Genomic DNA, 27,924 nt, shown 5'->3' with positions numbered 1-27,924 from the left:
GCAAGTAGCATAACCAGTTCAAAATATTTTCTTGACTTCCTTTCATATCCCGTTTTCATGTATTAGGATGAAAGACAAAAGAACCTGGAGGAACATTGGAACACAAATGTTGGAAATGCAATGGAAATGAGCATTCACTGTAAGGAAAGGAATGTTATTACCTGACATCAAACACATGCAGAAGTTGGATCAATAAAAAAAAAAAATACACAGTACAATATCAACTGTAGTTTTCCCCGACCACTAAAGATGCACTAACATACAGAAAGTTTCACTGTCAGACAGGGTGTTATGTGCTGTAAAATGGAAATCACAAAAACTCTATTAAAAAGTAGCTGGCCTCAGTTTACCCCACGCATAACTAATATTGGGGTTATGGCCCTACAGGTGTTAATACTAGGAACATTCTACTGCAATCCCCTGTTCACTTACCACAGCTCAGGGGCTTGCAAATTAAGCACAATTAGGTTGGTTAGTACTCTGAGATGACAGACCTGTGACAGTTAAAATGTAAAACGTTTGGCTAAGGCACATTTGGGACCACTTATGCCACACAAACTTACCTAAAATGATAGTTTTTTTTGTTTGCCACTTTCATCATTAGGTTCCAACTCTAGGTTCTCAAGAAGGTGCTTTTGAGAATGTCCGGATGAATTACAGCGGGGATCAGGGCCAAACCATCCGTCAGCTGATCAGTGCTCATGTTCTCCGTCGTGTGGCAATGTGTGTGCTGTCTTCTCCTCATGGGCGTCGGCAGCATCTGGCAGTTAGCCATGAGAAGGGCAAGGTGAGACTTGTGAAGGAAAACATTTATTAGTGCAAATTTTGTGATTTGGGATGAGGGGTACCGATCAGAGCTATTGAAGATTAAATTCCACCATAATGTCTTTCAGATCACAGTACTACAGCTGTCTGCATTGTTAAAGCAAGCAGACTCCAGTAAAAGGAAACTGACCCTAACTCGCCTGGCATCTGCACCAGTCCCATTCACAGTGCTGAGCTTGACTGGCAACCCCTGCAAAGAGGATTATTTGGCGGTCTGTGGACTGAAGGTAAAAACTACACTAGTTAATATTTTGGGTGAGGCTTTGAGGATCAACAAAGTGCTTTTAGCATTGGTGGCATCTAGTTTCCATCATGGCAAATGCATGAGAGCGTGAAATTGTAGCATTAAGAAGATGTATTAATTTCACAGGCTAATAAAGGTTACTTAATTTTTTTTTTGTTTTGTTTTGTTTACCCCATCTTCCTTTGTGCCTACTCATGACATCTTAAGTAGTTCCTAAGTTTTAACTTGATCACATTGACAGAAGGTTCTTCTTGGGTGCTGCTACAGTATTTATAGTACTCTGCCTAACACCCTCTGGTTAAAACACTATCTTGGTGTGGCTGTTTACTTTCTCCATCTTGTCCTAACCTGTCGGAGATTTTTAATGGTATCCGCTCCTGCAAACTTCTTAACTAAGCCTTGGAGTCAGGCATGAGACTGGAATGGATATTTAGATCATTCTTAGTAACCTGAACTTAGTGCCTTTTGGAGTCCAGAATGACCTTGCACAATGCCACTAAAAGTGATGTGTTGAGTGTATACATGCAGCTCAGGCACCGGCGTTATCCATTCCTGTTTTCTTCACCTCATCAGGTGTATTGGTAAATATCTGACCAGTCTTTCAACAATGTGTTGCCTTTTCTGTTGCCCCTTCTCAAATCTTTTGGTTTAATCCCTGTCTCACTTGTTGATACCCTCTGTTGGTCACTGGTCCCTCTGCTACCTTTGTTTCGAAATTAATGCAAGGGCTATTTAGGAAAAGTTGGCAAAACATATGCTAACCTTTATGATTGGTCAATTTTGTTCACACTCACAAATACTATTCGTTGACACTTTCTACACCAAACAATTCCCTGGGTAGATCACCACCATGATGGAATAAATAATAAGTCTGCGAGCCTACGCAGCCTTAGTCTGAAAGTCGGAAGAAGAGAACGAGATCTAAGGAGAAAAAAATCTCTTCACCAAAGTCTGCACCATTGCTGTCAGTTATGAAGTTCCTGATGGTATGGAGGTAATTTTCGCAGCACACACGGTTCAGACCTTAAAGGGTACATTGTTTGCTAACTTTTCTAAGCCCTCTTCTCTGAGTCACCCACTTCAGTCATTAAACCTTGACTTCATTGACTCCAGAGCTAAGCCTGTGGGTAATAATTTGATTCTCCTGTGCCACATGTATAACCTGTGAAACTAGTCGTCACTGTCTAACAAGCAGACCCCATAATTCTGCCTCTGGCACAATCAGAATCTTTGGCACTGGAAAATCTTGAATGAGCAAAAACTAAGACTAAATCTTATATTAAAGAGGCAGATTTTTGCAGTGGTACTTCCTGTGATCAGGATACTGTCCCTCAAGAGGAAAGCCTAGCATACTGAGGACATCAAACGAAACATTGACAACCTTTTACCTCTTCTGGACACCTATCCACCCTTAGGGTGTTATTACAACTTTGGAGGAGGTGTTAATCCGTCCCAAAAGTGACGGATATACCACCAGCCGTATTACGAGTTCCATAGGATATAATGGACTCGTAATAAGGCTGGTGGTATCTCCGTCACTTTTGGGACAGATTAACACCTCCTCCCAAGTTGTAATAACCCCCTTAGAGTGACCTGCAGGGCTTCAATGGTTAGGACATGTCCCATTGATTTTAGTAGCCTTGTTCTGAGGGTCTTCTATCTTTTAAACAAGCAGTTTTCTGTAGTGGTTAGAAAGGTGGCAGAAATTGTATTCATACCTTTTCATTTTGAGGAACCGAAAATTTATTTTTTACTATAATATTTTTGAGGTGAAAGCAAATGCTTCCTTTGAACAGGTGAACTAAAGTAAATCCACAGAGCATGCAAAGAGGTAATCTTACCTGGTGAAATACTTTTATCGCCAATATTACAAATTTAGAGGCTTCAGCCACCAATTAGGTAGGTAGCATTTTCAGACTACTATTTTCTGTGCCTTAACCATGCATATGCTGAACTACGCATATGCGTGTTAAACCACAGAAAAAGCCATGTAGTGTTCGGGAGAGGACGTGGTGAGGTAAGTGGTGCTGAGGCAGGGGTGGGGGTGGATTAAGGGATTTGGCTGGGTGAGGGTTTGGCTTTTTATTTTTGTTTTTTAAAGGTGCGGGGTCGTTGTAAGAAAGTGCCTCTTTGGCATGGTTACCCCCTGACTTTTTGCCTTTTGCTGATGCCAGTTATGATTGAAAGTGTGCTGGGACCCTGCTAACCAGGCCCCAGCACCAATGTTCTTTCCCTAAACTGTACCTTTACTTCCACAATTGGCACAGGCCTGCACACCAGTGTTCTTTCCCTAAACTGTACCTTTACTTCCACAATTGGCACAGGCCTGCACACCAGTGTTCTTTCCCTAAACTGTACCTTTACTTCCACAATTGGCACAGGCCTGGCACTCAGATAAGTCCCTTGTAACTGGTACCTTTGGTACCAAGGGCTCTGATGCTGGGGAAGGTCTCTAAGGGCTGCAGCACGTCTTATGCCACCCTGGGGACCCCTCACGCAGCACATGCAAACTGCCTCACAGCTTGTGTGTGCTGGTGGGGAGAAAATGATTTAAGTCGACATGGCACTCCCCTCAGAGTGCCATGCCAACCTCACACTGCCTGTGGCATAGGTAAGTCACCCCTCTAGCATACCTTACAGCACTAAGGCAGGGTGCACTATACCACAGGTGAGGACATATGTGCATGAGCACTATGCCCCTACAGTGTCTAAGCAAAACCTTAGACATTGCAAGTGCAGGGTAGCAATAAGAGTATATGGTCTGGGAGTTTGTCAAACACGAACTCCACAGTTCCATAATGGCTACACTGAAATCTGGGAAGTTTGGTATCAAACTTCTCAGCACAATAAATGCACACTGATGCCAGTGTGGAATTTATTGTAACATGCACCCAGAGGGCATCTTAAAGATGCCCCATGAATACCAACCCGACTTCTAGTGTGGGGCTGACCAGTTTCTGCCTGCCTGCCACAACCAGACGAGTTGCTAGACGCATGGGGAGAATGCCTTTGTCACTCTGTGCCCAGGAACAAAGCCTGCACTGGGTGGAGGTGCTTCACACCTCCCCCTGCAGGAACTAACACCTGGCAGTGAGCCTCAAAGGCTCATCCCCTTTGTTACAGAGCCCCAGGACATCCCAACTAGTGGAGATTCCCGCCCCTCCGGCCACTGCCCCCACTTTTGGCGGCAAGGCTGGAGGAGATAATTAGGAAAACAAGGAGGAGACACCCACCAGTCAGGACAGCCCCTAAGGTGCCCTGAGCTGAGGTGACCCCTGCTTTTAGAAATCCTCCATCTTGGCTTTGGAGGATTCCCCCAATAGGATTAGGGATGTGCCCCCGCCCCACAGAGAGAGGAGACACAGAGGGTATAGCCACCCTCCAAGACAGTAGCCATTGGCTACTGCCCTCCTAGACCTAAACATACCCCTAAATCTAGTATTTAGGGGCACCCCAGAACCCAGGAAATCCGATTCCTGCAACCTGAAGAAACAAGGAGTACTGATGACCTACAAGCCCTGCAGAGAAGACGGAAGACAACTGCTTTGGCCCCAGCCCTACCGGCCTGTCTCGTGACTTGAAAACCTGCAACCAGCTACGCATCTGACAGGGACCAGCCACCTCTAAAGCCTCAGAGGACTGCCCTGGACCAAAGGACCAAGAAACTCCTGTGAGCAGCGGCTCTGCTCTATTTCAACAACTTTGCAACTTTAAAGAACTTCACCCTTCACACTTTGCCCCCGACGCCCCCGGCTCGAGATTTAGAGAGCGGACACCACAGGTAGGACTCCCCGGCGACTGCGACCCCGTGAGAAGCCTGAGACGACCCCCTTGGACCCCCACAGTGACTCCTGCAGAGAGGATCCAAAGGCTCCCCCTGACCGTGACTGCCTGTAACAAGGGACATGACGCCTGGACCAAGCACTGCATCCGCAGCACCTAGAACCTGAAGGAACTGAACCTCCATGCAGGAGTGACCCCCAGGCGACCCTCTGCCTAGCCCAGGTCGTGGCTAGTCTGAGAAAGCCCCCCCTGTGCCTGCCTGCACCGCTCAAGTGACCCCCGGGTCCCTCCATTGAAACCAATACAAATCCCGACGCCTGCTTTGCACACTGCACCTGGCCGCCCCTGTGCCGCTGAGGGTGTGTTTTGTGTGCCTACTTGTGTACCCCACAGTGCTCTACAAAACCCCCTGATTGCCCCCCGAGGACGCGGGTACTTACCTGCTGGCTGACTGGAACCGGAGCACCCCTGTTCTCCATAGGCACCTATGTGTTTTGGGCACCTCTTTGACCTCTGCACCTGACCGGCCTTGAGCTGCTGGTGTGGTAACTTTGGGGTTGCCTTGAACCACCAACGGTGGGCTGCCTATGCCCAGGAACTGAGACTTGTAAGTGTCTTACTTACCTCACATTCTAACCATTACTTAACCTCCCCTGGAGCTGTTGATTTTTGCAGTGTCCACTTTTAAAATAGCTTCTTGCCATTTTAACAAAAACTATAATGTTATTGCTCTAATTCAAAGTTCCTAACTTATCTGTGTGGAGTACCTTGCATTTTATGTATTTACTTCAGATCTTGAGCTTGTGGTTCTTAAAATAAATTAAGAAAATATATTTTTCTATATAAAAACTATTGGCCTTGAGTTGAGTTAAGTATTTGACTGTGTTCTCATTTATTGCCTGTGTGTACAACAAATGCTTAACACTACCCTCTGATAAGCCTACTGCTCGACCACACTACCACAAAATAGAGCATTAGAGTTACCTAATTTTGCCACTATCTTACCTCTAAGGAGAACCCTTGGACTGTGTGCACTATCTCTCACTTTGAGATAATATATACAGAGCCAATTTCCTACAGCGCTGTATCCTCGATTCGCAGGATGTGTAATTTCATCATGTGGTTGAATCGGAAATATGTGATTTTTGTGGTGGGCCCCATCCATTACTAATTCACGGTACTCCAGTTTGATTTGACATGGGCACCTTCACCAAGGGGATGGTAGGGGTTGTGGCACATCTTAGTCTGTCGGGAATCCCCATTTTATCGTAGGGGCAACTAGTTGATCAAAGAGGTATTTTGCGGTAGTGACACACCATATGCAGTCGATGATAGCTCTGATTTTAGTCCTAGGCTTTTTTTTTTTTTTGTCAAAGCCCAAATCTCACCTAGAGCCCTCCCAGCTTCTCCTATTCTTTGGGAAGAAGTTCCAAGCACTACCCTTCTCCGTGCCTTTCCTTCCCAGAGATTGAGCGACATCAAGACTGTGGCCTAGTCTTCTGAGAAGACACATGTTCCAGTCATGTTTCTTGCTTCTGCTACGTTTTCTGACTTCCCAAATTCGCCTCTTCTTTCTCAGACATTGACACATCAGTGCTCTGCAAGGGTCGCTCCACTTGCAGTGGTTCCAGCATCAGAGAACTCTGTCAGAGACCATTGTGTCCTCCCACAATGCAGCTGCAGACGTTTTGAGAGTGGGAATAAAGAAAACTGTCTCCAAGGGATGTCCTTCTGTCCCACTCCAGCCATGACCACTTTTAGTGACTGATGTCTCCACTCAAGCATGTGGAAGCCCTTCTGGGGGATCCAGAGATCAGAGTCTGGTCCCTGGAGAAGCAGGTGCTTCCTTTCAACCTGCCAGAGCAGAGGGCAATTCAGCTGGCACTCAGGACCTTCCTCCCCTCCATTCATGGTCTGTCTGTCCAGATCTGGACAGACAACACAGCTGTGATGTGGTATTTAAAAAAGCGATGCTGAGTAGGGTTTCAACTCCTTTGCCATAAAGTGTTGAGGCTCATCTAGGGCACACTATAAGGAAATGCCTTCCTTGGCATGGTTACCCCCTGTATTTGTGCCTTTTGTTGATGCCAGTTATGATTGAAAGTGTGCTGGGACCCTGCTAACCAGGCCCCAGCACCAGTGTTCTTTCCCTAAAATGTACCTTTGTTCCCACAATTGGCACAGCCCTGGCACTCGGATAAGTCCCTTGGAAATGGTACCCCTGGTACCAAGGGCCCTGTGGCCAAGGGCTGCAGCATGTCTTATGCCACCTGGGGCCCCCTCACTTAGTACATGCACACTGCCTCACAGCTTGTGTGTGCTGGTGGGGAGAAAATGACTACAGTCGACATGGCACTCCCCTCTGAGTGCCATGCCAACCTCACACTGCCTGTGGCATAGGTAAGTCACCCCTCTAGCAGGCCTTACAGCCCTAAGACAGGGTGCACTATACCACGGGTGAGGGCATAGTTGCATGAGCACTATGCCCCTACAGTGTCTAAGCAAAACCTTAGACATTGTAAGTGCAGGGTAGCCATAAAGAGTATATGGTCTGGGAGTTTGTCAATTACGAACTCCACAGCTCCATAATGGCTACACTGAAATCTGGGAAGTTTGGTATCAAACTTCTCATAACAATAAATGCACACTAATGCCAGTGTTGGATTTATTGTAAAATACACCCAGAGGGTATTTTAGAGATAACCCCTGAATACCCGTCCGACTCCTAGTGCTAGGCTGACCAGTTTCTGGCAGTCTGCCACAACCAGACGGGTTTCTGGCCACATGGGGTGAGTGCCTTTGGCACTCTGTGGCCAGAAACACAGCCTGTACTGGGTGGAGTGATTCTCACCGCCCCCTGCAGGAACTGTAACACCTGGCGGTGAGCCTCAAAGGCTCATGCCTTTTGTTACAGCACCCCAGTGCATCCCAGCAAGTGGAGATGCCCACACCTCCGGCCACTGCCCCCACTCTTGGCGGCAGGGATGGAGAAGATAATGAGGAAAGCAAGGAGGAGTCACCCACCTGTCAGGACAGCCTCTAAGGTGCCCTGAGCTGAGGTGACCCCTGCCTTTAGAAATCCTCCATCTTGAGTTCGGGGGATTCCCCCAATAGGAATAGGGATGTGCCCTCCTCCCCTCAGGGAGGAGGCACAAAGAGGGTGTAGCCACCCATTGGCTACTGTCCCCAGACCTAAAAACACCCCTAAATGTAGTATTTAGGGGTGACCCTGAACCCAGGAAATCAGATTCCTGCAACCTACAACAAGGACTGCTGACCTGAAAGCCCCGCAGAGACGACGGAGATAACTTGCTTGGCCCCAGCCCTACCAGCCTGTCTCCAGACTCAAAGAACCTGCACAGCGACTCATCCGACAGGGACCAGCAATCTCTGAGGACTCGGAGGAATACCCTGATACCTGAAGGACCAAGAAACTCCAGAGAACAGCAGCACTGTTCATAACCTGCAACAACTTTGCAACAAAGAAGCAACTTTTAAAGAACTCTCTCTTCCCACTGGAAGCGTGAGAGTTCACACTCTGCACCCGACGCCTCCGGCTCGAGTTCAGGAGAACCAGCACCGCAGAGAGGACTCCCAGGCGACTACGACGTGGATACCCTGAGTTGAACCCCCTGCACCTCACAGCGATGCCTACAGAGAGGATCCAGAGCCTTCCCCTGTCTGCGACTCCCTGGTAACAAAGGAACCGACACCTGGACCAAGCACTGCACCCGCAGCCCCCAGGACAGAGAGGAACCACCTACCAGTGCAGGAGTGACCAGCAGGCGGACCTCATCCTAGCCCAGTCGGTGGCTGGCCCGAGAAGCCCCCCCTGTGCCCTGCCTGCATCGCCTAAGTGACCCCCGGGTCCCTCCATTGCTTTCAATAGCAAACACGACGCCTACTTTGCCCACTGCACCCGGCCGCCCCTGTGCCGCTGAGTGTTTTGTGGGCTTGTGCCCCCCCCCCCTCCCCCCCCCCCTGGCTCCACAAAACCCCCCTGGTCTGCTCCCCGAGGACACAGGTACTTACCTGCTAGCAGACTGGAACCGGAGCACCCCTGTTCTCCATAGGCACCCATGTATTTTAGGCCCACCTTTGACCTCTGCACCTGACCAGCCCTGTATTGCTGTTGCAGTGACTTTGGGGTTGCCTTGAACCCCCAAAGGTGGGCTGCCTATGCCCAGGAGACTGACTGTGTAAGTGCTTTACTTATCTGAGAAAGGTAACCAAACTTGCCTCCCCCAGGTACTGTTGTTTTTTGTACTGTCCACTTTTAAAATAGCTTATTGCCATTTAAACCAAAACTGTGTCTACTACTGTTTTAAATCACAGTTCTATACTTACCTGTGTGAAGTACCTTGCATTTTATGTACCTATCTCAAATCTTGAATCTTGTGGTTCTAAAATAAATCAAAAGATAGTTTTCTATATAAAAACCTATTAAGTCTTTGAGTGTGTGTTCCTCATTTATTGTCTCTGTGCGTACAACAAATGCTTAACACTACCCTCTGATAAGCCTACTGCTTGACCACACTACCACAAAATAGAGCATTAGTATTATCTAATTTTGCCACTATCAACCTCTAAGGGGATCCCTTGGACTCTGTGCACACTATCTTTCACTTTGAGATAGTATATACAGAGCCAACTTCCTACCCACACTATCACGCAATCTAGTTGAGAGGTAATTACCTGGGTGGGTCTCTGAATGTAAGAGTCAGTAGCCTGAGCTAGCATTACCTATCCACTCATTAAAGGTGTTTTGAAACAAACCTAGTCCTGAATTTCTTTATCCTGTTTAGCATTCATCGGGTGGACTTATTTGTCTCCTTTGAAAATGTTTACTTCCAGCATTCCTGTGCTGTCCTTTATCTGTTGAGGGGCCGCTTGGGGAGAATGTCTAAGTTTAGGTCGAACGTTTGTTTCACTATGTGTTTTCCTCCATACCCAGAAGCGACTGCAAGAAACCAGTGGTGGATTCCTGAAGAGGAAGACCTGTGGAAAGAGGGGACCAAGTCCAGAAGACACAACAGAGTCCAGTGGGGGCAGGAGCCCCTACCTACCAAGCTGAGGATGCAGGAGTTGGTCAATGGTGAGGAAGGAAGGTCAGCACTGTAGCACTGTAGCACTGTAGCCCTGGAGTCAGAGTTGAGTTCCCGGAGGATGCACGGGATGACCTACGCCAGAAGGAAGATTGCAGTCAGGTTTGCATGTCCATATTCCACCAACAAGCCTTGGCACAAGCAAAAAACGCGATTGGCAGAAAGTGGGGCTGCTGGGGAACAGCAAGGCCGAGGACGGTTCAACCCAGGAGGGGGGAGTCGCAGAGAGCCCACAGAAGCACAGGCACCACTCCCCACTTGCAGGAGTCCCACAGGACTGGGACACAGAAGTTGCAAAAGAAGCCCATGCAGCACTACAAAAAGGAGTCCCACACTGCAGGAGAGCCACTTTGGAGCTGTGCGTCGTAGGAAGGAGTGCTGATGGCTGGAGCTACACGAAACCTGAAGACCCCTTTGAAGAAGTGCCAACAAGCGTTGGCAGCTGCAAAAGACGTAGTGCACAAAGGTACTGTCCTGCGTGGGAAGGCAAGGGCTTACCTTCACCCAAGTTGGACCGCTGGTAGAGAGGACCATCTGGACCACTTCCGACCACACCTGTGTTGCAGGATCCAGCAGTTCAGCAGGAGAAGGGGCTCCACGCTGGTAGTCATTGCTGTTGGTGCCTGCAGATGCAGGGGAGTGACTCCTTCACTCCAGTGGCGATTCCTTCTTTCCAATGCAGACTGAAAACGGGCTGTCCTCAGAAGATGCACAACTGGGGGAATGTTGCAGAAGCTGGAAGGAGCCGTGGAAACAATGTTGCAGGCGAAGTCTTCATCTTTGTTGCAGATTGTCGGGTCCTAGAGAGTCCATATGCAGTTTCTTTGGTCAGAAGTCAAAGTAAGGGATGCAGAGGAATCCTGCTGGAAACTTGCATACCGAATCTTAGGAACCACCCCAAAGAGAGACCCTAAATAGCCCTGAAAGGGACTGGTCACCTAGCTTGGTGACCACCTATCAGGAGGGGGCTCTGATGTCACCTGCCTGACCTGGCCACTCAGATGCTCCCAGAGTTCCCTGCCAACCTTGGATTCAAGATGGCAAGACCCAGAGACTCTCTGGAGGAGCTCTGGGCACCACCACCTGTGGTGGTGATGGACATGGGAGTGGTCACTCCCCTTTCCATTGCCCAGTTTCGCACCAGAGCTGGGACTGGAGGTCCCTAAACTGGTGTAGACTGGTTTTTGCACAGAGGGCACCAAATCTTCCCTTTAAAGCATACCAGTGGCTTAGGGAGGTTGCCCCTCCCAAGTCCAGTAACACCTATTTCCCAAGGGAGAGGGTGTTAACACCCCTCTTCCAAAGAAAATTATTTGTTCTGCCTTCCTGGGCTTGAGCTGATCAAGCAACTGTAGGGCAGAAAGCTCTCTGTGAGGTGCCAGCAGCTTGGGCTGTCTGGAAAACCTCAGAAGGATGTAGGAGCAATGCTGGGGTCCTCTAAGGAGCCCCCAGAGTGCATGGTATCATACAACCAATACTCTCAAAAGTATTGGTATGATTCAGACATGTTTGATATCTAGTTTTGAAGTTACCATTATGTAGTTGGACATAGGTGGTGACCTATGTCCAGTACATGCGTAAAATGGCGTCCCTGCACAGGAAAATGGATCTGGAGTTTCTGGGGCACCTCTGCTAGTGCAGGGTGCCCTCACACACAGGTACCTGCTCCCTGCCCTCTGGGCTGAAAGGACCTATAATAGGGGTGACTCATAGTGACCTGGTGCATTGACCTATAGTGAAAACGGTGGCGTGCATTTGGTTCACACAGACTACAATGCCAGGCCTGCAGAACCCTTTGCATGGGCTCTCTATGGATGGCAGAATAACTGTTGCCTTTCGGCTCCATTGCGCATTGGCGTCGACTCCATCTTAGATTGTTTTCTTTCCGCCATCGGGTTCGGACGTGTTCCTCTTCGCTCCGTATTTCGAATCGGGAAAGTTAGCTATTTATCGGAAAACTCTACGGTATTGTTCGCGCTCGGTACCGGTCTAATGTTAGTACATCGACACCGAAAGAAGAAGCGCTCCGGCGGCCCTTCGGGGCTTCCACTCTTCAGCGGGGCCTGGTCGACCCGACCGCGTCCATCGTCAAACTCATGGACCGGACCCCCTTCTGCTTCTGCCCAAATTGCCACACAAAGTATCCTTATACAGATCAACACTTGGTCTGTAATCTGTGTCTATCACCAGAACACAGGGAGGATACTTGCGAGGCTTGCTGGGCATTTCGAACGAAGAAGACCCTGCGTGATCGAAGAGCTAGAAGACTTCAAATGGCGTCGACACCGGCCGAACAGATCGACGTCGAGGAAGAAGAGAGATTCTCCATTCACGAATCGGACTCAGACGACTCCGAAACTGAGCAGCCAAAGGCACAGCCAAAAACTGTGAGTAAATCTGCCCAGGCCAAGACTCACTCCAAAATTATAAAGGCCAAGGGTGATGCCATCGCCAACAGGCCATGGCTTAACCCGAAAACACGGTGACCAAACATCGGCACCGAAAAAGTCCTCTCAATAGCCGAAGACATCTGACTCCGGTCGAGATACCGACTCCGAAACAACTCGGTGCCGAGAGTTCGACACCCCCAAAGTTAAAAAGGTTTCCTCGGAGCCGAAAAAGAGCGTACCGAAACCGTTGGTGTCGAAACATGCAGCCTCGGAGCCGAAAACAGGCTCCTACACAGAAGAGCATGGACTTTCCAACCAAATGCAAGGTAACAGATTTGAGAAGGAATTAGCCATGGGAGAGCCAGACCATACTCAAAGGAGGCTGCACATCCAGAAAGAGACTGGTAAAATTCAAACTCTTCCACCAATAAAAATAAAAAGGAAGCTAGCATTCCAGGAAACTGAAATGCAGCCAAAAGCAAAAGTGGCAAGAGACAAAACACCACAAAGGTTTTTGCCACAGCCTTCACCACTGCACTCACCACATCTGTCCCCGGTAGCAACACCCCTAATGCAGTCTCCAACACACACGGGGATGAAACAAGATGACCCGGATGCATGGGACTTATATGATGCATCGGTCTCTGACAACAGTCCCGATTGCTACCCAGCAAGGCAGTCACCACCAGAGGACAGCACTGCATATATGCAGGTGGTGTCAAGGGCAGCTACTTTCCATAATGTAGGAATGCATGCGGAGCCGATAGAAGACGACTTCTTATTTAATACACTGGCATCCACTCACAGCTCTTACCAAAGTTTGCCAATGGTCCCAGGCATGCTAAAGCACGGCAAACAGGTGTTCCAGGACCCAGTAAAAGGCAGAGCCATCACGCCTAGGGTGGTGAAGAAATATAAGCCTCCCCCAACGGACCCTGTGTTTATAACACAGCAACTGACACCAGATTTGGTGGTCGTGGGAGCAGCCAGAAAAAGGGCAAACTCCCAGTCATAAGGAGACGCACCACCGCCCGACAAGGAAAGTTAGAAGTTCGATGCGGGTGGCAGCACAGGCAGCCAATCAATGGCGGATTGCCAATTCGCAGGCTCTACTGGCTCGCTACGACAGGGCACACTGGGACGAGATGCAACATATAATACAGCACTTGCCCAAGGAACACCAAAAGCGTGCCCAGCAGGTTGTTGAGGAAGGACAGGTGATTTCCAACAACCAAATAAGGTCTGCAATGGACTCTGCAGACATAGCAGCACGGACAGTGAACACTGCAGTAACCATTCGTAGGCACGCATGGTTACGGAGCTCAGGTTTTAAACCGGAAATCCAGCAAGCTGTGCTAAATATGCCGTTCAACCAAGAACAATTGTTTGGGCCGGAGGTGGATACGGCAATCGAAAAACTAAAAAAGGACACGGACACGGCCAAAGCCATGGGCGCGCCCTACTCCCCACAGAACAGAGGCACTTTTAGAAGGCCACAATTTAGAGGGGGGTTTCGTTCCCAAACCACAGAGCCTTCCACCTCACAAGCCAGACCCACATATGAGGGCCAGTACCAAAGAGGTAGTTTTCGAGGATCATACAGGGGTGGACAATTCCCAAAACCAAGGGGGAAATTCCAAAGCCCTAAAACCCCTCAAGCTAAACAGTGACTTCAATGTCACAAATCCTCAACACCAGTGGGGGGGAGACCTACCGCATACTACCACAACTGGGCAAACTTAACTACGGATGCATGGGTCCTAGCCATTATCCAACATGGTCATCGCATAGAATTAATAAATTTCCCACCAGATGTGCCCCCAAGAGCACACAATATGTCCAAACACTTAGACCTGTTACAGCTAGAAGTTCAAGCATTGTTACAAAAACAAGCAATAGAAATAGTGCCCAAACATCAAAAAGGTACAGGTGTGTACTCCCTGTACTTCCTACTTCCAAAGAAAGACAAAACGTTGAAACCCATATTAGACCTCAGAACTCTGAATCTCTACATCAAATTAGATCACTTCCACATGGTAACACTTCAAGACGTGATTCCCTTACTAAAAAAACAGGACTACATGCCAACGTTAGATCTAAAGGACTGCCCTGAAGCCGAAGGACCAAGCAACTCCAGAGAACAGCGGCACTGTTCAAAAACTGCAACAACTTGGCAACTTTCTTGGAACTTTCAAAGACTTCTCTCTTCCACCAGAAGCGTGAGACTTTGACACACTGCACCCGACGCCCTCGGCTCAAGCTCCAGGGAACCAACACTGCAGGGAGGAATCGCAGGCGACTGCGACCTCGCGAGTAACCTGAGACAACCCTAAATTCAGTATGTAGGGGCACCCCAGAACCCAGGAAATCAGATTCCTGCAACCTGAACTAAAGATGGACTGCTTTCCTACAAGCCTGCAGAGAAGAAGGAAGGCGAAAACTGCTTTGGCCCCAGCCCTACCGGCCTGTCTCCCGACTCGAAAACCTGCAACCAGCGACGCATCCAGCAGGGACCAGCGACCTCTGAAGCCTCAGAGGACTGCCCTGGCCCCCAGGAACAAGAAACTCCAGTGAGCAGTGGCTCTGCTCAACAACCTGCAACAAACTTGCAACTTTTCTACAACTTCAAAGACCTCACTCTTCCCGCCGGAAGCGTAAGACTTTACACTCTGCACCCAACGCCCCCGGCTCGAGATCCAGAGAATAAACACCACAGGGAGGACTCCCCGGTGACTGCGACCCCGTGAGTTCCCCGAGATGACCCCCCTGGACTGCCACAGCGACGCCTGTAGAGAGAATCCAGAGGCTCCCCCTGACCGCGACTTACTGTAACAAGGGACCCGATGCCTAGACCAAGCACTGCACCCGCAGGCCCCAAGTCCAGAAGGAACCAAACCTCAGTGCAGGAGTGACCCCCAGACGACCCTCTACCTAGCCCAGGTGGTGGCTGGCCTGAGAAGCCCCCCCTGGGCCCTGCCTGCACCGCTAGAGTGACCACACCCCATCCCCCGGGGTCTATCCTTTGAAACAAATTCAAAACCCAACGTCTGCTTTGCACACTGCGCCCGGCAGCACCTGTGCCGCTGAGGGTGTGTTTTGTGTGCCTACTTGTGTGCCCCCCCCCAGTGCTCTACAAAACCCCCCTGGTCTGCTCCACGAGGACGAGGTACTTACCTGCTGGCAGACTGGAACCGGAGCACCCTGTTCTCCATAGGTGCCTATGTGTTTTGAGCACCTCTTTGACCTCTGCACCTGACCGGCCCTGAGCAGCTGGTGTGGTAACTTTGGGGTTGCTTTGAACCCCCAACGGTGGGCTGCCTATGCCCAGGAAGTGAGACTTGTAAGTGTCTTAGTCACAATCTAATCAATACTTACCTCCCCCAGGAACTGTCAATTTTTTCACTGTCTACTTTTAAAATAGCTTATTGCCATTTTATCAAATAATGTATATGTTATTGCTCTAATTCAAAGTTCCTAACTTACCTGTGTGGGAACCTTGCATTTTATGTATTTACTTCAAATCTTGAACTTGTGGTTCTAAAAATAAATTAAGAAAATATATTTTTGAATATATAAAAACTATTGGCCTGGAGTTAAGTCTGTGTTCCTCATTTATTACCTGTGTGTGTACAACAAATGCTTAACACTACCCCCTGATAAGCCTACTGCTCGACCACACTACCACAAAATAGCGGCAAAATTAGATAATTCTAATGCTCTATCTTACCTCTAAAGGGAACACTTGGACTCTGCACACTGTTTCTTACTTTGAAATAGTACATACAGAGCCAACTTCCTACACCTAGTAATAAGACCATGTGATCCCCAACAAAGATCAGAGACCAGAATTGATTAAAGCAGTACATGAGGTAGTTGATCAGCCCATGCTGGTGTGGTGACTACTATTTCACAGTTACAAGCATGTATATTACTGGTGGCCAGGTCTTTACAAACTGACCAAACAGTATGTCCTTTCTTGTGAAATTTGTCAGCAAATAAAATGGTGTACAATCCAACGCCCACCTCTGACACCCGTCTTAATTTCCAACAAACCTCTTCAATGTGTGTACTTGGACCACTGTGGTCCCCTGATAGTGCATACAAATATATCGTAGTTGCTGTTGACTTGTGCTCCAGATTTCTATGGGTTTAGCCACAACGCTCGGCTGCTGCCTTAACTGTTACTAAAGATTTTTCAAGTCTTTATTGGCACATATATAGTTGCAGATTTCCACTCGGACCAGAGCCCTACTTTCACCTCAAGGGCAAACAGATGCCATGGCATTGTTAGGAGTCAAACTGTATTATTAGTCTTCATTTCATCCCTAGGGAAATAGTGTCATGGAGCGAGGAAACCAGGATTTAAAGCAATCCCTAACAGCCAGAGTAATAGGCACAGGTTGTAGTTGGCTTAATCACCTGTATGGAATACAGAGAGCACATAATCTGCCCAGAAGGTGACTGTTCAGAACACAAATGTATGTTCAGATCTTGATGGTCTTGGTGTGGAGGCTACATATACTCCTTTTGACACAAATGAACGCGTCTGTCTTGCAGGACTTGGAACAGTTCTGTGACAACACATCTACCAGTGCCGCCTCCTTAGGAATAGGGGATGCGCCAATAACAGCCACCAGCTGGATTCCCAAAGTTGGGGATCTAGTGCATGAAGAGTGCTGTGAAAAAGGAGTTTGGCCCTCCGTTTTGTGCACTGGCTGCAGTGCTGGGAATACACAGTACCAGAACTGTCATTCTACCACTGTTGCTCAGCTCTAAAGAAAATTACTTTGTCTTCATCAACAATGTCAAGCTACACAATATGGCCAGTCCTGCACAGCAGACCAAGAGGCCTCCTAGGTAGTTCCCGAATCCCTCTCACTACAGACCAGGATGTTCCTCTACATTTTTAAGCAGCAATGCTGACGCCTCTTCAAACTTAATGAGGGTGAAAAATGATTGGATGGAATAGTCTACAATGAGCCACCAGGGGAGACTTCTGCCAGCTCTCCCCTTCTAAAAACGGCTCCAGTTTTTGCACAAACTTTTTGTATACTTTGCCGACGTCAATGACACTTTTACCGACTCATCTACGTCTTAAGCAACAGAACTGTCAAGAGCACGTAAGCTGATAATTAGGCTCAAAATTAACTATTTCACACTTCCATGCAATTATCTGTGGATTCTATTAACTGTACTTGCTTTCCTCCTTTGGATTGGGTTTGTCATTGTCTTTTTCTTACTAATACATGATCATTACCTTCCTGAACGCTCTACAGTCGAACTGGTGGATGAGGTCCTAAAACATAATTTTTCCTCCCATAAGGTCCACATAGACTTGTCGGTAGTGAACATTTCAGCTATAACAATTCCTGATTGGGTTGTTTGGGATAAAGTACCCTTTGATATATACATCCCGACAGTGATCATCCAAATTCCATATGTATTCAAACTTTCCATGACGATTTAATAACACCCGGAGTTGTTTCTGATGATTGGGATGTAAAAAAAGTTGATTCTGTGATGTCTGAATTAGAATATTATACTGTATTTGAAAGTGAAGATGTTTATCAATCAAGAGAAAATTATGGAGATATGTTCTGTTATAATTATTATGGACATTTGTGCGTTCACATAGCAAGTACCCCAAGGACTATTTTTATTAAACACTATGGGAACAATGTCCAACTCAGCTAGTGGGGCGTTCCTAAACCTATTTTGAAAAGTTTGCATATTTTTCTGGCCACCAAGTTAAAATAAAAAACTAAGTCGTATTTTAAATTGCCAGTGATGGAAAGTCAACATAGTTTATTAAGTGATACAAAAATTATTTATTCTGATAACTTTGTTTCCCGGTTGGCTATAGAGAGTTATGAATATTGGCTGAAGTCAATTGACTTAAGTGTGTGGGGATTGAAAAATTGGTAAATAAGGTTAGAAGAAGCTTTATCAAGAGCATTCCTGACATCTGTTCAAATTATATTTTTTGAAAGAAACTGTCCAACAGACCAGTTGTTTAGGCTTAGCAAAAATTACAGACTTGAATGCGCCCAGCATCCCTCCCCCTGCTAAATTTTACAAATGGCAAAAATGCATTATGCAACTGAAAATCTGCTTGATGAGTGGGTCCAAAATGGAATGTTTATCACATCACTTCCACGTCCTGTTGGGTGGTTATTGTGCCCAGTAGACACAAATGGATGTCCTGCTCATTTTGTAAACCACATGGGCGGGGGGGGGTGGGGGTAGAGGTTGGAGGTTGGAGGAGGGATGAGTGGGGGAATTTAGAACAAATAGTCCAGATCTTAGCTATGTGTCATCAGAACATTCGGGTATAGTAACAACATACATTGTAGGGAAATTATGCCAGCAGTGGCTAAAAAGTTGCTCACTGGATGCTGTTAAAGAATACCTCTGTCTCCTGTCTAATGATACAGATTTGCAAGATTTCCTGTTAGGCCCCAGAAGACAATGTAACAATCGCTTCTTATATGCAGTTTATAAAGAAATATGAAAACGTTCCAAACAAGAAGCTGCAGCCCGGTTAAGGCAAATAGATCAGGAAAATTTGGAGAAAGCACTAGTTGTTGTAGATAATGGGATTAACACCTTGTCCGACCGCATATACACTTTAAACATTGTTTCTTCTGCAGTAAACATAGTGCAAAGTGACGTCATTTTTACAGCCTGGACAGAGCCAGCTAAGGTCCATTATGCAGTTAGGTTGGACCCGGCAAACGCTGAAATCCAGTCACGTTCCCTGACAAAATGTTAGTGCAAGGGACATATTTTCAACATTTAATTTAACATGACAGCAACAAGTAATGGCTAAGAAGGAAGCGACTTATGTTATGCTAAACATCGAGAAATTAGCAAAGTTGCCTTTTACTGTGGCGGTAAAAACCATCTGCGGAATGGTTAATATACTGGGTTATTAATCTGCTTATTTCAACACTTCATTTTACATCCTGCTTGAAACACATTCTGGAAGGCAGATATGAGAGGCTAGGCAACACTTACATTCTTGAGGTGTGGGAGCCTCCCTTTTTGCACAAATGTTTCAGTGGCATGAAAGAGGTCTTTCTTGGCGGCGGTGAATGCGAGACTTATGTGAGACTTTCAATGGTTTGTAAGCAGCTGCCCTTGCACGGGGCGTGTAACGCTTCAGCAGCAAACTTAGCTTACTATCTAAAGGGAGTTCAAGTCCCCTCGATTATATTTACGTTCCAGGTACTCTCCAATGGAAGCTATGTGCTTAACCGTGAAAGCTGTTGTGGAATGCGAACCGGAATAACTTATGTCGTTTCGGTCTCCCAAATTGTCACCTGTTTCATGATTGCTCTTGCTCCTCCGACACAACTGACTAAAGTAGCAGATATTTGGCCTCAAATTGCTACTTAAAATGTGAATTTTGGTAAGTTGAGCAGACTAAAAACATTGTTTCAAAAACATTGTTTCAAAAGCATGTGGCACTTCCATCTACGGTTAAGACCTATGTGCTTCAAGTTGCGAGGTCATCTGCAGAAATACTGTTCCTTTAAAATACAAACTTTCAGAGAAACTGTGCAGGACAGAGTTCCGCAATTAAGAGGTCCTGCACTGGGGGGGGGGGAGAGGCTGTGCTATATAGCACAATGGTCAGTGCCTCCCCCTGCCAGCAGCAGTAGCCTGTTTGTGTAGAGCAGGTAACCCTGGGACGGTGAGTCCCACCAGGGCAGTGCGTTAGAGTTCCACAGGTAAGAGATCTCTCGCTTCAGAGGGAGAGGCAGCGACATATAGCGTGATGGTCAGCGCCTCCCCCTGCCATAGGCTGTAGCCTGTGTGTGTGTGTGTGTGTGTGTGTGTGTGTGTGTGTGTGTATATATATGTTCGGTGGCATGTGTAGCTGCAGATACACATGCTGTGCATTATAAGTCTGCCATCTAGTTTTGGGCTCGGAGTGTTACAAGTTGTTTTTGTTCGAAGAAGTGTTTTCGAGTGACTCCTCCTCTTTGGTTCCATTGCGCATGGGCATCGACTCCATGTTAGATTGTTTTTCTTTCGGCCGCCTGGTTCGGACGTTTTTCTTCTCGCTCCGAGATTTCGATTTGGAAAACATTGAAATGCTTTCTTTTCGTCAGTATTGTATCAATCAGTACTGTTGAAGAAGACAACTCTACTCTCCTTCGGGTTGCGCGTGCCCTAGTTGGGCCGACCACGTGGAAGCCTCATGGATCGGACTCCATTCCGGTTCTGTCCTTTGTGCCACCCAAAATATCCTTATACAGACCAACATCTCGTCTGTAATCTTTGCCTTTCCCCAGATCATCGGGAAGATAATTGTGAGGCCTGTCGATCCTTCTGTTCCAAAAAGACTCTTCGAGACAGAAGGGCACGAAGACTCGAGATGGTGTCCAGAAGCACCGAACATTTCGACATGGAGGAGGAAGAAATCATGCAGACAGCAGTCTCTGTTCGAGGTTCTGACTCCGAACAGAAATCCGAGGAGGACAGACCTGTCATGGCGGGACATGTGAGTCCGCCTGCCCCTGTACCCTCACAAAAACATAAGGCTTGGGTACGGCAATGAAGCAAGGCCATGGCTCGGCCCAAAAAAGACTACCGGTGACCAAACTACCAGTTCGGCACTGAAAAAGGCCACTCCTCCCAAAACATCGGAGGCAATAAAAGGCTCCGTGTCCGACTCGAGGAAACACCGTTTTTCTGAGTCGAAGATTCGGAAATCCCTTTCGGAGCCGAGATCATCCACTGCATAATCTTTTTCGATGCCGAAAAAGCCTGCTTCGGAGCCGAAAAGGCCAGCATATACAGAGGAGCATGGACTTTCTAAGAGACTAAAAGAAAGCCACAAAACCTCTGAAAAGGAGTATCAAGTATAGCAAATACTTGAAGTTATGGACGAAAGGCAAGCCAGGATTCATATCCATAAAGAAACAGGCAGGATCCTAACACCGCCTCTAAAACCAAAGAGAAAGTTAGCTTTTCAGGAGGAATTGGACACTATGCAGCCTCCAGCTAAAGTGCCAAAGCAAAAGGAGAAACCACCACCTCCTGTTTTCTCGTCATTCTCCTCCTCACTCTCCACACCTGCCTACCTCCTACTAGTCCTACACACCAGTGCAGTCACCCACACACTCTTTTGACTCACAACAGGACAATGTAGATCCATGGGATCTTTATGATCCAGATCCCATTCCTAGCAACGACCCAGACAGCTATCCCTCGAAGCCTTCACCACCTGAGGATAGCACTGTGTAAAAGTAGGTTTTAGGTAGGGCTGCAGCGTACCACGGGGTCACCATGCACACTAAACCACACTGAGAGGATTTTTTGTTTAATACCCTATCCTCAACACATTCAAAATACCAGTGCCTCCCCATGCTCCCAGGCATGTTAAAACACACCAATCAAATATTCAGTGAGCGGGTTAAGGCTCATATAATAACGCCCAGAATAGAGAAAAAGTACAAACCTCCTCCCTCTGATCCTGATTACATAACACACCAAGTACCTCCAGATTCGGTAATGGTCAGCGCTGCCAGAAAAAGGGCAAACTCACAATCATCAGGAGATGCTCCCCCACCCGACAAAGAAAGCAGAAAGATTGATGCGGCAGGGACGAGAGTTGCATCCAAGGCAGCGAATCAGTGGAGGATAGCTAACTCGCAAGCCCTGTTAGCTCAATACGACAGTGCCCATTGGAATGAGATGCAAGACATAATTCAGCATCTCCCTAAAGAACACCAGAAAAGGGCACAACAAGTAGTGGAAGAAGGGCAAGCCATTGCAAATAATCAAATTCGATCTGCCCTAGATGCAGCAGACACCGCTGCTAGAAATGTCACTACTGCAGTGACAATACGTAGGCATGCATGACTCAGGGCTTCGGGTTTTAAACCAGAAATACAGCAAGCTGTGTTAAATATGCCATTCACTAAGAAACAGCTTTTTGGCCCAGAGGTTGACACAGCCATTGGGAAATTACGCAAAGATTCAGACACAGCAAAAGCAATGGGTGCACTATACTCCACACCATACAGGGGATCCTTTCGGAAACCGCAGTTTTGAGGTGGATTTAAACCACAGACAACAGAAGCATCCACATTGCAGGCAAAACCAAACTACCAACCACAATACCAACGAGGTGGTTTTAGGGGCACATATAGGGGGCAGTATACCAAAAATAGAGGGAAATTTCAGACCTCTAAGCAACCTCGACAGCACCCTAAGCAGTGACTTGTCTCATCCCCTTCCACCCCACACCTCTCCTGTGGGGGGAAGACTACAACAGTTCTACGCAAATTGGCAAAAAATTACCAGAGACAATTGGGTACTATCATTTATCCGCAATGGTTATTGCCTAGAATTGATACAAACTCCCCCAATCATTCCACCAAGGTCACACAAACTATCCACAGAACACATCAATCTGTTACAGGAAGAAGTCCAATCTCTATTACTCAAACAAGCAATAGAATCCGTACCACAAGCTCAAATAGGGACAGGAGTTTATTCGCTATATTTCCTCAATCCCAAACAAGATGGCGCACTCAGACCAATATTAGGTCTCAGGACCCTCAATCTTTACATCCTGTCAGAACATTTTCACATGGTAACTCTACAAGATGTTATCCCACTACACCAAAAACACGATTTCCTGGCAACGTTTTCATATACCCATCCACCCTGCGCACAGAAAATATCTCCGGTTTGTCATTCAAGAAAAGCACTATCAGTTCGAGGTGTTACCCTTTGGGATAACAACAGCTCCAAGGGTATTCACAAAGTGCCTAGCAGTAGTCACAGCCTACCTAAGAAGACAATATATACATGTCTTTCCATATCTAGACGATTGGCTCATAAACTCAAACAGTCATACGCAGTGTCAAAACCATACGCATTACGTAATACAAACCTTGCACACGCTAGGGTTCTCAATAAATTACCAAAAGTCGTATCTATCTACAACTGGCACAAATACAACAGTAATTTGGGTGCAATACTAAATACTCAAAAAGCGCTAGCATGTCCCAATACGCAAAGAATGCAAACATTCCAAAATATAATCCCACAGATACAAACAAATTAACGGTACACTGTCAGAATTGTCATGAAGATTTTAGGGATGATGGCATCATGTATTGCAATTGTTCCACACGCAAGACTTAACATGCAGCCCATACAACAGAGCCTTGCACAACAATGGTCACAGGCACACGGTCAACTTCAAGATCTAGTGTTGATAGACAGCCAAACATGCATGTCCCTTCAGTGTTGGAATTCCACAAATATAAACAAAGGGCTGCCATTTCTAGACCCTGTGCCTCAGACCCTAATTACAACAGATGCATCAATGATTGGGTAGCTCACCTCAACAATCACAATATTCAAGGACAATGGAATGCCAAGCACAAATAGCTACACATAAATCACTTAGAGTTGTTAGCTGTCTTCGTTGCACTCAAAGCTTTTCGGCCTCTTCTCACACAGAAGAATGTCCTTATCAAAAAAGACAACATGACAACCATGTATTACCTAAACAAACACATTCACCCCAACTCTCCCTTCTAGCCCAAAAAATTAAATTTGGAAATGGGCAATCCACAACCAAATTCAACTGTTAGCACAGTACATTCCAGGGATACACAACCAATTGGCAGATGTTATCAGCAGAAATCACCAACAAACACTTGAATGGAAGAGTCACCCTCAAGTACTTCTAAAGTACTTTCAACAATGGGGAACACCAAACATAGATTTGTTCGCCACAAGCGAAAACGCAAAATGCCAAAACTTTGCATCCAGACACCCACATCCCCTATCCAAGGGCAATGCTCTATGGATAAATTGGTCAGGGAAATTTGCTTACGCTTTTCCCCTTGTCCCACTCATCTGTTTCTAGTCAACAAGTTGCGTCAAAACTCACTCAATATGATACTCATAGCACCAATATGGGCTTGCCAACCGTGGTACACAACATTGTTAGACCTGTCAGAAGTACCACACTTCAAACTCCCAGACCGACCAGATCTGTTGACACAACAAAGGACAAATCAGTCACCCTAATCCCAAAACACTCAATCTAGTGATTTGGCTCCTGAGGTCATAGTTTGGATATTTACAACTCCCATCAGAATGTATGTAGGTTATTAAGCAAGCAAGAAATCCCACTACTAGACAGTACTATGCTAACAAATGAAAAAGATTTGTATTAGTGTCAATCCAAACAGATTGCCCCTCTTACAGCATCAGTACAAGATATTGTATGTTATTTACTTCATTTACAAAAATCTAATTTAGCATTCTCTTCCATAAAAATACATCTTACTGCAATGTCAGCATATTTACAAAATATACAACACAACTCCTTAGAGTTCCTGTTATTAAAGCTTTCATGGAAGGTTTAAAATGCATCATTCCACCCAGAACACCTCCAGTTCCCTCTTAGAATTTAAACATAGTGCTTACACGACTTATGGGCCCACCATTTGAACCTATGCACTCATGTCAAATGCAATTCTTAACATGGAAAGTTGCCTTCCTAGTCGCAATTACGTCTTTACAAAGAGTAAGCGAAATACAAGCCTTCACTATTGAACTGTTCTTACAGGTACACAAGCATACAGCTGTACTAAGAACAAACCCCACATTTTTGCCAAAGGTTGTCTCGCTTTTTCATATAAATCAAACAGTGTAACTGCCAGTCTTCTTCCCACAGCCAGATTCTGTGGCAGGAAGAGCCATACATACATTAGACATTAAAAGAGCTCTAATGTGCTATATAGACAGAACAAAACCATTCAGAAAGACTAAACAACTGTTTGTAGCTTTCCAAAAACCTCATACAGGTAACCCCATATAAAAACAAGGGTTGGCAAGATGGATTGTACGATGCATCCTAACATGCTACGTTAAAGCCAAAAGACAACTCTTAGTTACTCCTAAAGCACATTCTACAAGGAAAAAAGGTGCTGCAATGGCTTTTTTAGGAAATATACCAATGGCTGAAATATGCAAAGCAGCTATTTGGTCAACACCACATACATTCACTAAACACTACTGTGTAGATGTTTTAGCAAGACAACAAGCCACAGTAGGTGAAGCTGTACTCAGAACATTATTTCAAACAACTTCAACTCCTATAGGCTGACCACCACTTTTATGGGAGGATAAACTGCTAAGTAGTCTATGCACAGCATGTGTATCTGCAGCTACGCATGCCACCGAACGGAAAATGTCACTTACCAAGTGTATATCTGTTCATGGCATGTTCCGCTGCAGATTCACATGCACCCTCCCACCTCCCCGGGAGCCTGTAGTCGTTTAAGTAAAAAAAAAACATTTGTTTATATGTAGATGTCCATGCTAATGCAAATCTATATATATCTCTATTCTTTTCACCTATATACTCTATCGCTCCTATCTTACCCTCTGCGGGAAAACAATCTGACATGGAGTCGATGCCCATGCGCAGTGGAACCGAAGAGGAGGAGTCACTCGATCTCGTGACTCACACTTCTTCGAACAAAAACAACTTGTAACACTCAGTGAATCAGCAGCAGAACATGCCACGAACAGATGTATACTGGGTAAGTGACATTTTCCATATATATGTATAATCTGCAGCCTATAGAAAGAGTAACAAAGTGGCTAGATTACATGTACTTTTCTTTTCAAAGCACATGAATACATTTCATAGTAACAATGAAAAACTGACAATAGAAAGCCTTCCACTATGATGCTGTATGACATGGGTACTCACAAACTTTTTTCCCGGGGGCCAAAATTAGTCTGGTTTGTGGTTGAGGGCATCACCAATGGACCTATGGGGGAGTGGTGAGGGGGGAGAGGAGTCGGGGGTCAGGGCTACCAGTGGGGAACAAAAGCATCCCCATCCACCATCCCCATTACTAGACAATGTTGTATTTCGATGCCAGATATAACTACAAAAGTACAAGGAGAACATTTTGCTAATGCATTTTTATTATCAGAAAATAGCAATATTGAGAGGCATTCCACGGTAATCCTTGTTAACCAGATTTTCAGCTCAGGCCCAATGCAGCACAGGTTTAACTGAGTCCGAAAAATAGGTAGGCAAAGAATGATCTATTAAGAACTTCATTTACACTTTGTTTCCTTTAGTTCCCTGTAATCTGGTACTAAATCTGAAACACCAAGCCTTAAGAGCTGATCCAGATGTAAGCATGTGAGCTTATGTCTGAGTTTACTCTTCAACAGTCCCATTGTGTGTGTGTGGGGGTACGGGGGGAACTTTGACAAACAGATGGTGACCCAAATATATAAGTTACATTCTGGATCACTGTACAAAGAACAGGACATTTGTCAGAAGGCACTGTGTAGGAAACTGGCTCCCTGTTGCAGTTACCCCCGCTTTTTGCCTAATATTGATGCTGACTTGACTGAGAAGTGTGCTGGGACCCTGCTAACTAGGCCCCAGCACCAGTGCTCTTTCACTAAAAATGTACATTTGTTTCCAAAATTGGCACGCAGATAAGTCCCTTGTTTAAGGTACCAGTGGAACCAAGGGCCCTGTGACCAGGGAAGGTCCATAACGGCTGTAGCATGTGTTGTGCTACCCTAAGGGATCCCTCACCCAACACATGTACACTCCCATTCCAGATTGTGTGTTGGGGGGGAGAAAAATGCAAAGTCGACATAGCATCTCTCTCAGGGTGCCAGGCACACAAAATACTGTCTGTGGCATAGGTAAGGCACCCCTCTAGCAGGCCTTAAAGCCCTAAGGCAGGGTGCACTATACCACAGGTGAGGGCATAGCTGCATGAACAATATATCCTTACAGTGTCTAAGACTATTCTTAGACATTGCAAGTACAGTGTGGCCATATTAAGTATATAGTCTGGAAGTTTGTCAAAACGAACTCCACATTTCCATAATGGCTACACTGAACACTGGGAAGTGTGGTATCAAACTTCTCTTCCAGGGGATCCTCATCAATATTCATAAACATTGAATATTCCCGCCCTTGTGCGGGGACCCCGGAGCATATATAAAAATACACACATATTATACATGTGTAAAACAGCAATGCAGGCTATAATTATAAACAGGCTAAAATGCTTTATTTCTATGAAGTTTCTTTTTTTTTTTTATATTATAAAATTACAATAGAGAATAAATATCTACCCAAGCCCCCAAAACTGGGCTTAGGGAAGTAAGCAGCAGTAAACACTAGAGAAAAAGAGAAAAAACTACATTGAAAAACAATGGAGCATTCTTAGCCAATAGGCTGCATGCAGGTTAACACAGGAGAACCATAAAAACGTTGGCACCGTGCCTTTAAGACCCTGAGCACCTCCAGTATCCCACCATGCCTCAGGGGTGAAGGAAAGGTGACAGTTGGTTCACAGTTAGGTTAGTTCTTTTTTCCGGCTTCTTCTGAGAGGATCCTGGAGCATTGAGCTCTCAGTTTTTCTGAGTTTTTTTCTCAGAAAAATACTTTAAAAAGCGTTTTTTCCTGTTTCATTCGACAGATAACATCTTTGTCTGTGTTTGGCAGTTTTTTCCTGACAGAAAAATGCCTTCACTTTTTGTCAAATGC

General features: G+C 46.2%; 1 protein-coding gene across 17 annotated transcripts in view; it reads left to right on the top strand.

The window, feature by feature from the left end:
- The window catches only part of UBR4 (ubiquitin protein ligase E3 component n-recognin 4), a 1,862,787-nt gene that overhangs the window by 850,672 nt on the left and 984,191 nt on the right, over nucleotides 1-27,924 (top strand). For all 17 annotated transcript variants that reach the window (XM_069240131.1, XM_069240143.1, XM_069240141.1 and 14 more), the window contains exons 40-41: nucleotides 605-787; nucleotides 894-1,052. In XM_069240131.1, coding sequence (XP_069096232.1) covers nucleotides 605-787; nucleotides 894-1,052 — 342 coding nt within the window. The remainder of the gene's footprint in view (nucleotides 1-604; nucleotides 788-893; nucleotides 1,053-27,924) is intronic.

This window comes from Pleurodeles waltl, chromosome 6, assembly GCF_031143425.1.
Source record: "Pleurodeles waltl isolate 20211129_DDA chromosome 6, aPleWal1.hap1.20221129, whole genome shotgun sequence".
NCBI classification, from domain to species: domain Eukaryota; kingdom Metazoa; phylum Chordata; class Amphibia; order Caudata; family Salamandridae; genus Pleurodeles; species Pleurodeles waltl.
Note: the sequence above shows the minus strand (reverse complement) of the source record. Positions and strands in the feature narration are given on the sequence as shown.